Source organism: Pyxicephalus adspersus, chromosome 2 (genome assembly GCF_032062135.1).
Source record: "Pyxicephalus adspersus chromosome 2, UCB_Pads_2.0, whole genome shotgun sequence".
Taxonomy (NCBI): Eukaryota; Metazoa; Chordata; class Amphibia; order Anura; family Pyxicephalidae; genus Pyxicephalus; species Pyxicephalus adspersus.
The window spans coordinates 129,237,843-129,250,139 of record NC_092859.1 but is presented as its reverse complement, the minus strand read 5'-3'; the positions used below and the strand labels follow the sequence as shown (position 1 = coordinate 129,250,139).

At 37.8% G+C, this 12,297-nt stretch overlaps 1 protein-coding gene across 1 annotated transcript in view; it reads right to left on the bottom strand.

The window, feature by feature from the left end:
* AP4E1 (adaptor related protein complex 4 subunit epsilon 1) overlaps positions 1-12,297 on the bottom strand; it is a 44,134-nt gene that overhangs the window by 9,748 nt on the left and 22,089 nt on the right. The window contains exons 12-17 of the mRNA XM_072399098.1: positions 10,021-10,150; positions 9,106-9,113; positions 7,127-7,334; positions 6,477-6,591; positions 4,965-5,100; positions 801-1,056 (exon numbers count right to left, since the gene is read on the bottom strand). Of these exons, the coding sequence (XP_072255199.1) occupies positions 801-1,056; positions 4,965-5,100; positions 6,477-6,591; positions 7,127-7,334; positions 9,106-9,113; positions 10,021-10,150 (853 nt within the window). The remainder of the gene's footprint in view (positions 1-800; positions 1,057-4,964; positions 5,101-6,476; positions 6,592-7,126; positions 7,335-9,105; positions 9,114-10,020; positions 10,151-12,297) is intronic.

Below are 12,297 nucleotides of genomic sequence, written 5' to 3'. Positions count from 1 at the left end.
GTTTTCTATGAAGTTAATATTGAGGTCATTATTTCAAAAACTAAAGCCAATCTTGCAAAACCAATACTATATTTGGAATCTGTGCATCAAACATAAAATAAAATGACTTTAATCTGTTTGGCAAGAAAATGTTTGTTGACCAGTGTCATCATTCCACAGTGGAAATTTTTATTCACAAGTGGAAAACATTCAAGACAAGTGCCAGTCTTGCCAGGAGTGGATGTTGCATCAAATACTCCCCAAAGTCAGAATGTGCAATGCTCAAAGAAGTTGCAAAAACCCCAATAACTACATTACAGGCCTCGGCATGTTAACGTTCATGACACTACAGTTAGAAAAATATGTTGAACAGGTGCGGATTTCTTGAGAGGGTTTGCCAGGAGAAAGCCACATCTCTTCAAAAAGAACATGGTAGCATGGCTTGGGTTTGCAAAGTTGTATACATACAAACCACAAGACTTCCATTATAACTGAGATGAGGCCTAGGAGGAAATTTCTATTTATAATACACAACATCACATGCAATGACTGAAACTTCAATGAACTGAAGCAATTTTGTAAAGGGTGGGTCAAATCTGAGAGAATGATAAAGTCATACAGAAAACAATTACTTCAAGATATTACTGGGAACTCGGAGATTCAAGCAAACTAATTACTCAAACTACTAATTACTACTAATTACTTTGCATGCTAACCTATTTTCGTCCCCCCCCAGAATGGGCAAAGCACATGTCTGCCTGGAAAAGCAAAAAAGCAGGTATAGAGTTTTTTGATAGTAGCAGTGTTAATCCAACACTTACCAAGCTGACAGCATTGGATCCTAGGCCAACAAACAAGGAGGAAGCCAGCTGTTTCTTTTCTTGATCTTCTTCTGAAACAAGTTCCAAGGATTGTTCCCCAGAAGCTCCAGCCTGTTCTTCATCCTCACCCAATGAAATACCACTTTCCAGTGGGGGAGAGATTGACTCTGGATTACTAGATTTACTTTCTTTTTTCAAAAGGTAACCTTCTTTTCCCCAGACTTTCCTTATGCCATCCATCTTCAAGCGATTCTCCCTGATCACAAAGATAACACATTATTCTGATAAAAAAATAACATCTAAGGCAGCTCCACAGCACAAGAGTTCGCTAATAGGTCTACTTAAGTGCTACTTACTAATAATGGTAAAGGAATACACACAGAAGCAAGGCGACTATTGTATTTTAGATGACTTCAATCAATTTAAGCTCAGTATAACAGGAAATGCAATCTTGTTTCTTTAGAGAAATAAGATATTGAAAAGTACTCTTTTAGAAACACCCAAAGGAGGATGCATTGCGCATAGAATGGGACCATAGAGAACCACCAATTGCAATCAGGTGGACTTAAAATATATTTTTCTTTCCATGAAATCTGGAGTACCTATTGTAAGATATACTGAGACAACCAGTTAGGAATGTGATCAATTATTTATTCATGGTTTTGGGTTTAGAGACACTTTAACATAAACAATTGTTAAGAGTCTTAGCTGAATAGCTAACTAAACAGTAAAAGAAAAAAAATTACCTGCTGCCAATCCAATCTAATAACAGCAATCATCAAGGAACGATTTTTCTCCTGAAATCATTAGGCTTGAGGGAATACTACCCAAAACATACAATTATTTCCTGATTAAGTTGCAATCGGCTAAGATATTTTTTGATGGATTCTATGGGGGAGCTGTATTGTTATAGTGGAACTATAATTTAAAAGTAAGAAATTGAAAGTAGACAGGTTGATTATTGCAGAAGGGACAGGCGATGTCCCTTCTCCAATATACCATATTTACCTGCCTGTTAGCAATCTTTTCTTTAGACTGCTTACTTTTTCTGTAGTATTTGTAAAATAAATAAAAAAAACAACATAATATTTAAAATGGAAAACTGCTTTAAGCAGAACAAGTCTGTTTACACCAATGCAAGAAACTGTGATAATATGTACACAATGAAACAGAAAAATGTGCTGAGCCAAGTGAAATTTGTGCCTCAGGTTTTCTGAAAGAAGGTATGCATGCCCCCTAAAATGAATACTGTACTGTGTATAGGCCACACATCTGCCAGGAATAAATAACTCCTGCACACAGGAATTGCCTAATTCCAGCCTGGCCAACCAAGGTGGCTGAAGACTCAAACTTGGAAGAAGACTGGGTAAAGATGCCGGCACCCAGACAAAGCAAGGAAGTGAGTTTACTCTAAAAAATTCTGAACAGTGAAGTAAGTGAATCCAGTGTTCAACTCAGAAATTTTTTTCAGCCCAACCACCTGGCAAATTTAGGTAACCACCCAACTGTTTTTGGGTGGTTACTGAAATTTGCAGAGTGGTGCGCTCGGCTAAAAGGGGCTGGGGAGAACACAGAAAAACTTTTGGTTACTTTAATTTAAATGCACATATATGTAAGCTTTTCATAGTTTGCCTTTAAACAGGTAATAATTACACTTGTGCTATTATTACAAAAGTTCTGTTTGGTTGTGTGTATTGTTCTCCTCACTCACTTTGAGACCTTGATTTTTCCAAGTGCGAACCTGGACCTGGGTTACTCCACCATATAGTGCATTAAAAGTCACTCATACACAAGTCAAACATCTAATATAGAGAAGAAGCTCTGTTTATTGCAAGTCTCTCCTTCACATACCTAAATCTCTACAAGTTCACTACACTGCACCAATTTACTTCCACCTTTAGCAAGCTAGTCTCAGGACAAGCCTTTCATTTTACAGTTTATTAAAAAAGAGGTCTTTTGATGTTGCATACAGAAAGTTTGTCGATACCAACTGTATGTAACAATTTTGGCCTTATGAATGCCATTTGGAAGATATTTTTTCACTGCTGTCCTCGATCTGTGTGTGGGGTGACTGGTCTTGTACATGCACCCTATTATCGTTTTCAGCAAGCAGCCTGCTGGGTCCCTCCCACAGTTCTGCCCTCGGCACAGGCTATGTACAGCACAGTGGTTTTATCACTACTATATAGTATTATCTGACTTTGGAAAGGCATTTGGTGCTCACAAAGTGAATTTAGAACATTTGGGGCTATTGAGGCATATATTTAAAGTAACATTTTTGTGCCCAGAGTTTACCTGTGGTCCTTCATGAGCTTTTCTACTCCATTAAACTGGAACCAAGTTTCCAGGGGTCAACTATATGTTTGGAAAACACTAAAAAAATGGGACTACAAGTGACCAGAAACTGAGTATAAGTATCTTCATATCCCTGTGAGTATAGCAACTATTAGGGCTGCTTTAGACCTGTTTCAGGTAAGTGTGATCCCAGGCAGCTCTCTGCAGTTGGCACCTTGCCACCTGCTAAGTCACGCGCACCAAAACACAGGTTCTTATAGAACCAGCATCTGCACATTTGACAGCGAGCAGTACTTTAACGCTTTCTGCTGCCCCTATTTATTCTCTAAAGCAGGAAGACTCTACCATGTTGGGTCTCCCAAGGGTCAGCAGCTGCCTGGCATGAGGAAGCAGTATACGCACTGCAACCTCACTGCCGATGTGAACGTAGACGTAAAATGTAAAGTGAAGGGATAAATAAAACAGGAAATTATGTAAATTCCTATTTATTTTTGGAGTTACAAAATGAATAAACATTCTCAATCCAAAAAAATATATAATTTAGATTAGAGTAAGACACACCAGATAAACAATACCTGACAATAATATAAAAGGCAAAACCTCCAGATAGATTACAGTGAATTAATGTACTTGGACCAATGAATTTCACCTCTAGTCTTGCCTATGTGGTACATTGGTAAACCCCCATACTACTGGGAATGATGAATATATCCCCCTTGCAGGATCCTTGTACAGCTGGAATATTTACTGGAAACCTTCTAGACTGCTTCTTTTTTCTGTAGTATATGTAATACAAAAAATCCAACATGGTGTTTTTAAATAAAAAGCAGAAATAAAAATATGATATTAAAAATGGAAAACTGCTTTAGGCAGAAAAAGCCTGTTCACACCAATTCAACAAACTGTGATAATAAGTACACAACGAAATAGAAAAATTTGGTGAGTTAAGTGATATTTGTCCCTCAGGTTTTTCAAAAGAGAAAATTATACATAGAAAACAAAGAGCTACAAGGACTGATGTGCCTGTCAAATATGAACTCTCAGTAAAAGCAAGCAGAATCATTACAGTGGTAAAAAAAAAAAAAGCAGAAGTATGCATGCTCCCCAATTTGGCAAAACCAAGAGTGTTTATAGACCAAAATGTTTACTTGCAACAGAATTTTAGTCAAGCGCTTTTAAAAAAAACTTTCCCATGACATGTACTTGCACACATGTACTGGGGCCCCTTTTACACACTGTATATTAATTTCCAGCAGTAATGAGGTAGATACTATGTTATTTAGAAATGTATAATGCAATTTTTTATGTATGCTTTGGCTTAAAATAAACCTGCCTCAAACCTAATAATTCAGACAAAGCATATGATGAAAAAAAAAAAGCAAAAGCAGAGGTTACCTTCAGTGAAATGCCAAAACGATCAATATATAAATAGATATATATGCAACTGAAGTTATAAACAATAGTTATGGTTTCAAATAGTTTCTTAGCACACATGTTGAACTTTGTATATATCATAAACTGTCTTTATCTCCAAATCTATTAATTATTCAGAGGTCAGACTAAAAGAGACAGAAGCATTACAAGAAGGCAGATGTGTTGTACTGCATGTTCATCTGCTAACAATGTATATACGGACAGAAAAAGAGAGCAGAGTCACAGAAAGATTGTTGCATTACTTAAGGCCAGCAGAGAAAAGTCAGGTCTCTAGGGTTGATGTGTTGTGTTGCAGAGCACATTTCAGAATTGGACAAGACAAATCTTTTGTTAGATAAAATGGTCGGAACCATGGATCTAGCTGACTATACTAAAACTATTCTATGAGAATGAATCATGAATCTAGATCATACTATACCAGTACTGTCTACTTACTCTTTTTGTGCCGTTTCAGCGCTGTTTCCAGAAGCCCCAGATACCACAGAGATTCCAGAGGGTGAGTGGCCATCAGTCAGGCCTACGGAAGGTAAACTTGGAGAAAAGCAGAGTCCATATGGCTCTAGATTTAAAGCTAAAACAAACAGAAGTAAAATTAAATAATTAAAATCCACCACTGTCTATTTGTGGTTCATAGGTAAAGGTGGTTATAAATGGGAGGATATTTTTAAGCGTTGCTAGCAATTTAAAGCAGTTCTAAACTCAGAGACAACCCTTTTATTTAAAAAGTAAAAATTTTGTTTGTGTTTAAGCGCAACACCCTTTTTTTAAAAAAAAAAGGGTGCAGCACCACCCCTGTAATTCTTGATGGTCTAGGTGATCAAGGATGAATGGAAGCACAGAGCCTCCCGGGATACCTACGTCACACATCACAAGAGGCTCTTGGCTGCCTCTTCTGCGCATGCCCGAGCATCTCAGGCATGTACAGAAGTAGCCCTTTCATCAATAAAAAAAAAATGTGCATGCATGCATGAGATCGGCATGTTTTTCCCCAATCTACGTCAGCCGATTTTGCGCCTGCCCAGTGTGAGATCAGGCGACACAAGAAGAAGAACCCGTAAGAAGAGAGAAGATGATGTCGGCACCCGTCAAAGACGCATACTGAGACGACACAGGAACCAATGGAAGAAACGTCCCAACGGATAGACTGCTCTGCAGGATTGAGGGTAAGTGTGTGATTATTTTGTTTTGGGTTAACTCCCGCTTTAAGGATTACCTTCATCTATGATGCCATTTACAACATGCCTGGGATGTGACAGAAAGCATTCCCAACTGCCAAAGATGCACATTGATTTTACAGGTTATTAAAAGGGAGCAGCACTGTGGTGGGTCCTAAGGCTCCAGCAATATGACAAAAGGATGAATATACGGTATGTCATCTCACTTTTTTGGACAGAAATCTGCTCATATATGTATGATAAATATTTGGAACAACCAAAGTTCTAAAATTCTGAGCTGTCATACCATGCAGGAGTTAAGAGAGACCCAATCATAAATATATAAAAATCTGCCAATAGCCAAGTTCTTCAACTTAGGTAGGCAGCCAGAGATCAACGCTTTCTAGCAGGACTTTGCAGTGTTACAGCCATGTTAAGAGGCATGCATCCTCTTAAGTAGATTCACTAATGAAATATCTGTTTTTCCATCTTTTCTACAAACACATAATGGTACTGAACCTTGATTACCTCTAAACTGGCACGAATAATTCTTTGCATTTATATAGTAAAACTTGTGACTTCCTAGCAAAGTGTTAAAACACATTTGTTCATCTCCTTCCTTACAAAACAATGTAAAAACATTGCTAGATATGTTACTTTTTCACACTGGAGCAAAATGTTTATGATCATGACCATGATCCTGTATATGGAGGCTTACAAGTGTTTTTTGCAATTTGAGGAAATATTACCACAAAGGAAGTAGTTCATTACATGCGATTTTCACTTAGTGTACCTTTTTCTCTGGATAACTTTTCTTCTTGGCGCTGGTGTTGTGGCTTATATGGTGCTGCTCCTTTACTGAGGGCCTCAGCCACAAATCCATCCAGAAAAGAAAGAGAGGCATCAACCTGCAAGAACACGATGATCACAAAACGCTAATTTTTTTACTAAGAGAATCTATAATGTGAGTGATCCAGTTTTATATATACACGAGTCCTTTTATAGGTTTAATCATTTCCAAACTAATGTAGTGGTTTCAAAAAATTAATATTATATAGTAGAATCCTCTATTGTCCTAGGTATTGATTAATAAACTCTTATTACTAGGTACTACATACTAGGCATACAAGCACCTTGTTTTTGAAATTACTAATCCAGAATGCACCCATGATAGTGGATTCCCAGAGCACAGTTCCATCCTTTTTTCTCTGTCTCTCCTTGAATATTTTTTACTCCTGACCATAACAAATAAAGACAAAAAAATATATACAAAACTGCTAAGTACATTTTAAGTTACATTTAAGCTCAAAAAGTGTATATTTAAATGCAGTCAATAAACTTCTGTACAGACACTTTCATTGAAAGTGCTTAAAGTTTCTTTATCATCAAAGTTAAAGTTTGTTGTTTAAAGAAGGAAACAAAATATTTTAATCTTTAATTTACCGATAAGTCTTCACAGCTGGAATTCAGTGGAAAAAGTCTCTGTAAAAGCTGTGCATCCTTCCACAGAGCTTTTAATTCCCAGACCTGTTGCCTTATTCCTGTGTCCAGACAGGTAGAGAATTCTTGGATTAGTCTATCAACTAATGAGGAATGTGGATTGACTGCTGCAAGCTTTGTTATTGCTGCCATAATCCATGCACAGAGCTCACTGTCACCAAGCAAAATTATTTCTATGCTGTCATTTCCTCTCAAGCTTCCAACCCATGCAAACCTCTTCTCAACAATTGACTCCTCCCTCTTAAACCCCACACCTGCTCCCCCCACAACATCCTTCTCTACCCAAGACATTGCCACCTACTTTACAGATAAAATAGACAAAATAAGACATGATGTCTCTGCCCACCCAGCTACTCCAACCATACCCACCCCTTACACCTGTAAATCATCATTGGCCGCCCTCAGCCCTGTTACTCTGGACAAAGTCTCTTTTCTTCTCTCAACATCTCCATCTATTACCTGTCTGCTTGAATCAATTCCCTCTGATCTACTCCGTGCCCATTCCTCCACCCTGGCCCCTGCCCTAACTGAACTATTCAACCTCTCCCTTTCTACTGGTAAATACCCCTCAGCTTTCAAACATGCCATAATTCTCCCTATCCTAAAAGGATTATCACCGGACCCCTCCCTACCCTCTAACTACCGACCTATCCCCCTTCTCCCATGTCTCCAAACTTCTTCAACGCCTTATCTACAAAAAACTCACCGATTACCTGAGCACCAACTCTCTCCTTGACCCCCTCCAGTCTGGTTTTGCAGCTTCCCATTCCACTGAAACAGCCTTTACTAAAGTGGCCACTGACCTCATCAGAGCCAAGTCTCAAGGCAACTGTACCCTCCCTCCTTCTCCTTGATCTTTCCTCTGCTTTTGACACTGTTGATCACCCCCTTCTATTACAAATCATGCGCTCCATTGGTATCAGTGACACTGCTCTCTCTTGGTTTGCTTTCTATCTGTCTGACCGCTCCTTTCAAGTTTCTTTCAATGATAACTCCTCCTCGCCCACTCTCCTCCCTGTTTCTGTTCTCCATGGGTCAGTCCTTGGACCGGTTCTCTTTTCTCTGTACACCTCCTCTCTCGGTAGTCTCATGTCCTACTTTGGCTTTCAGTACCATCTGTATGCTGATGACATTCAAATCTATCTGTCCACCCCTGACCTGTCTCCCTCAGTCTTGGATAAGGTCTCATGCTGCCTGGTCTCATGCTTTAGTTACACTACACTGACAGCACACCAACTCTCTTATACTACTCTGCTATTCTCAGATAGTGTGCTGACAGGAGGCTGAGCTGCTGAGAATAGCAAAATAGTGAGGACGTGGCAAAATTTTAATTTATTTTACCGGGTTCTGCTGTCAGAAAGGTTGGGGACCACTGCTCTACATGATGTAATAATATAAATTACTGGGATCTATCTGATCTCAGTATAAAATGCCTGCTTGGATCAGTAACTAAAGTAGAAACATACATATGCTGAAATATCTTTCTTTCCCATCTTTCTTTAATTTGTGGTAAGATTTCCCTGAAGACAAAATCTGAAAGAAAGTTACTAGTGTGCTGCAAAATAAACTAGCTGTAATAGAATGATGTTATCTAAAAACTTTTACCATCACCGTGTTAAAGCACTGATTTTTGCCAACAGGTAAACCCTTACGGGCTTTTGCAAAAGGAAACACAAGTTTGGTCAAAACAGCACACACGGGGTATTACAGCATTCATGCATACTAATACTTTTATTTTTAAGATCACAGAGGTACATTAAGATATGAGCACTGATAAATAAAGCAATTGGGCAGTTGTAACTTTATGCTGGAAACTTTCAGTGTTCCCACAGTAATCATGTTTTTTTCTTAGTGGATACAAAACTCTTCAAAAACTTTACTTGTTGTTGATATGGAAACATGCTCTATAAAACAAAGCACACCTGTCAAACTAAAATACAAAGACTTAAAATTCTTCCCAAGATTAACACCTTAAAATATACATGAAGCCGATTTTTGTATTTTTAATTTTTTAATTTTTGAATTCAGTAGGAGAGGGTTAAATTTACTGTTTGTTTTTATCCCCTGTATTCTTCCCTTTATTTCCTGTCCTGAACATTCAACAAGTGGGAGAATCTCTTTCCAAAGTGAGAAAGACACTTGTTTAGACAGTTATCACTGAGTTCTCTGCTATTCATGTTCTAAATAAAAAAAAATGGAAATGCTTGTTTACTTTAAATTTTGATAACAAGACAGTTGAGAATGTATCTTCAAAGCCAGAACACAAGTTAAGTCCTCATTACTATACAATCAAATTCAAGTGTTGCCTTGAACCAGGTCCTTGCCTTGAGGACTCTATTCTACCCAGGTTTGCTCCTATAGAGGATATATACATACATGCACGTGTGCACATGTAAATACAATGGGGTGCACTTGTTAAAACTTTTTCACTCCCCATAATTTTTTTTTGTTACACAATGTTTCAAGAATGTGTTGTCAGGTTTACCCTTGTATCAGTACGCAGCAGGTGAATGGGTTTAATATGTTTTGTATCATTATTTATTGTTAGTATAAACTATTCACTGGAAACATTCCACATTTGCCAACAGTCAAGGTCTGGACTGTTACACATATACCTTTTACTTTATAAAAACATTTTTACTAAATTAGCTATCATCCTGAAAAGATTTAGAAATGTTTTGTTCCCATAGTAATATTCCTAGTTCCACATATTTACAGTATGAACACGGTCATCCCTGCACTAGTAAATATTAAATAATGTTTATCAATCATAATACATATACACTATTACCCTAAGCCACCAATAGTTTTCTTACAGCCCATCAATTAGAACCTACCATTCCATATGACTTACCTTCAGCCAGGAGTCGAAGGAAGTTGTTCGGAATATCTGGGTGCACCATATCTCCTCCAATGGAAAATACAATATTCATAGTCTCAACAAACCACTGGTTGTTTGGGGAGTATGTGAGATAAGCGTCAAGGAAAAAATATTGTTATTATGTAACAAATACATTCAGTATCACTGTGATATATTGGAATCTGTATGCCCAAATTTAGACTGAATGATAAAGAGGTTAAAACTAGCTTAATATGTTAGTGCTTTCTAGTAACCACATTTTATGACCTAACTTTTATATTTGTTTTGCCCTGGGCTGTGTGCTTTTAAAATAAGATACATACATACAAATTGTATTACCTAAATAAAAGACAAACCTTGCAAAGTACCACATTGCCCTTGCCTTCTTTACTGACAGACCCCCCCCCAGACTCCAGGTTTCATAAAGCCACTGCTGCTTCTCTCTCTCTGAGCCTCTACTCTTCATCCCCAATGATTGGATAGTTATTACTATGGTTATAAATTATTTTACAGTAGTTATATAGTAAACATATTACATAGCGCTGTACAAAGTCCACCGTAATGTCACCAGCTGTCACTTTAAGGGGGTAATATGTTTTCAATACAGTCTAAGGTCTATTTTGGGGGGAAGCCGATTAACCTAATTGTATATTAGGAATGTGGGAGGAAACCTACGCAAACACCTGAAGAACCTGCAAACTCTAGTTGAACAACCAGTGAGCCACCATGCTGGATAATTGTCACAGTCATTCAGTATAAAATGTAAGCTTAGCAAATATAGGTTTTGGTGGGAGTGGGCAACTTTGACTAGTCATTGTTTCCTTAGATTGGGAGTGCCACTGATCAGTGCACAACCAGGTAGGATGATACAAAATAGTCCTCTTTTCAAGGATTGGATTCTGCAAGTATTATATGACAATCATGTCAAGATGGCAACAATGCCTATGCCATTATGAGCAATACTGTCCGCAAGGTGCAGGTATGATTTAATCTTTTATAAAGCAAACTGCTAATCAGACAGTTCTGAAAGCCACAAATAGGAACTTCTTAATTTTATTACACAGACATGCCAAGGAGTACCATACTTTAATCAACATATAAAGTACTTCTTAAAAACAAATTTCAGCTTACTCATGAACTAATGTTATTAGGAAAATACTGGAAAATAGCTAAAATAGGAACGTCCATTACCTCAACCTTCATCCAAGCTATGTATTCCTCTCAAGTAGGATGTCCAACACATGCTTGTGATATATATTATCTATTAACACCAAGATGTTAATTCCATGCCAAGGGTACCAGTTTAAAAGATCACTATATTATTCTCTATATCTATTTTTGATTCCTTGGTGCATCAACTGCCTTGAAACATGGTGAGGTTGAGGAGTATACAGATGGTAAAATAGGCAGGGATTGGCTTTATCATATGCTTCATACAATTTTGCTGGTTAGTTAGTAAGCAGACAGCATATACTTGCCATAGAGCTAAATGGAAAAGTGGAGCACCTGCAGAATTTATAAAATATTATATGGTAAATCAGACATTTAGCAGGCATCAAACACTGCTAAAAATGTATTGATCATTTTTGGCAAGCAATATTTTCCCCACTGCCTAGTGAAAGACTTTAATAAAGCAGCCTGTAAAAGAAGAGTCCTGATACTTACCTTGGGCCATGTGCTATCTCCAGACACCACTGCCATCTCACATGTCTGGCAGTGTTAGGGTAAATTGACACCCAAAAGGACAAAGTAGTGCAGCACCCATACATATCAGAAATACCACCCAAAAATCTAACAAACAGACACACACATACACACACACACATACTAACAGGCCTGGTCTGAGAGAGAGAACAGTAAAGGACTCCATTACTTGGGAGAATGATGAATAGCCTGTAAATAAAATGAGCAAATATGGTTGGCCCCTGGACATTTATATTTAAACATGTTTTATGCAATCTGATCATTGCAGATTGGGATAAATATGGTCTATAAAGCCCTTGGATACGCTGCAGTTTGCAGCCTGAAAAGCAGAAAGCACCAGAGATTCTCCACACAATGCTGACTGAAATGTTCGAGTTTTTACCAATTGTATAATTACCAGGATGAATGCAGCATAAGAATTTACAGGTAACACAGCCGTAGCTTCATACCACCCTCCACTCATTTTCTCAAGCAGAAAACTACTATGAGGTGCAACACAAGAGAAAAGAGGAAGATCCACTACATACAGCAGCCATTTTCTCTGAAACAA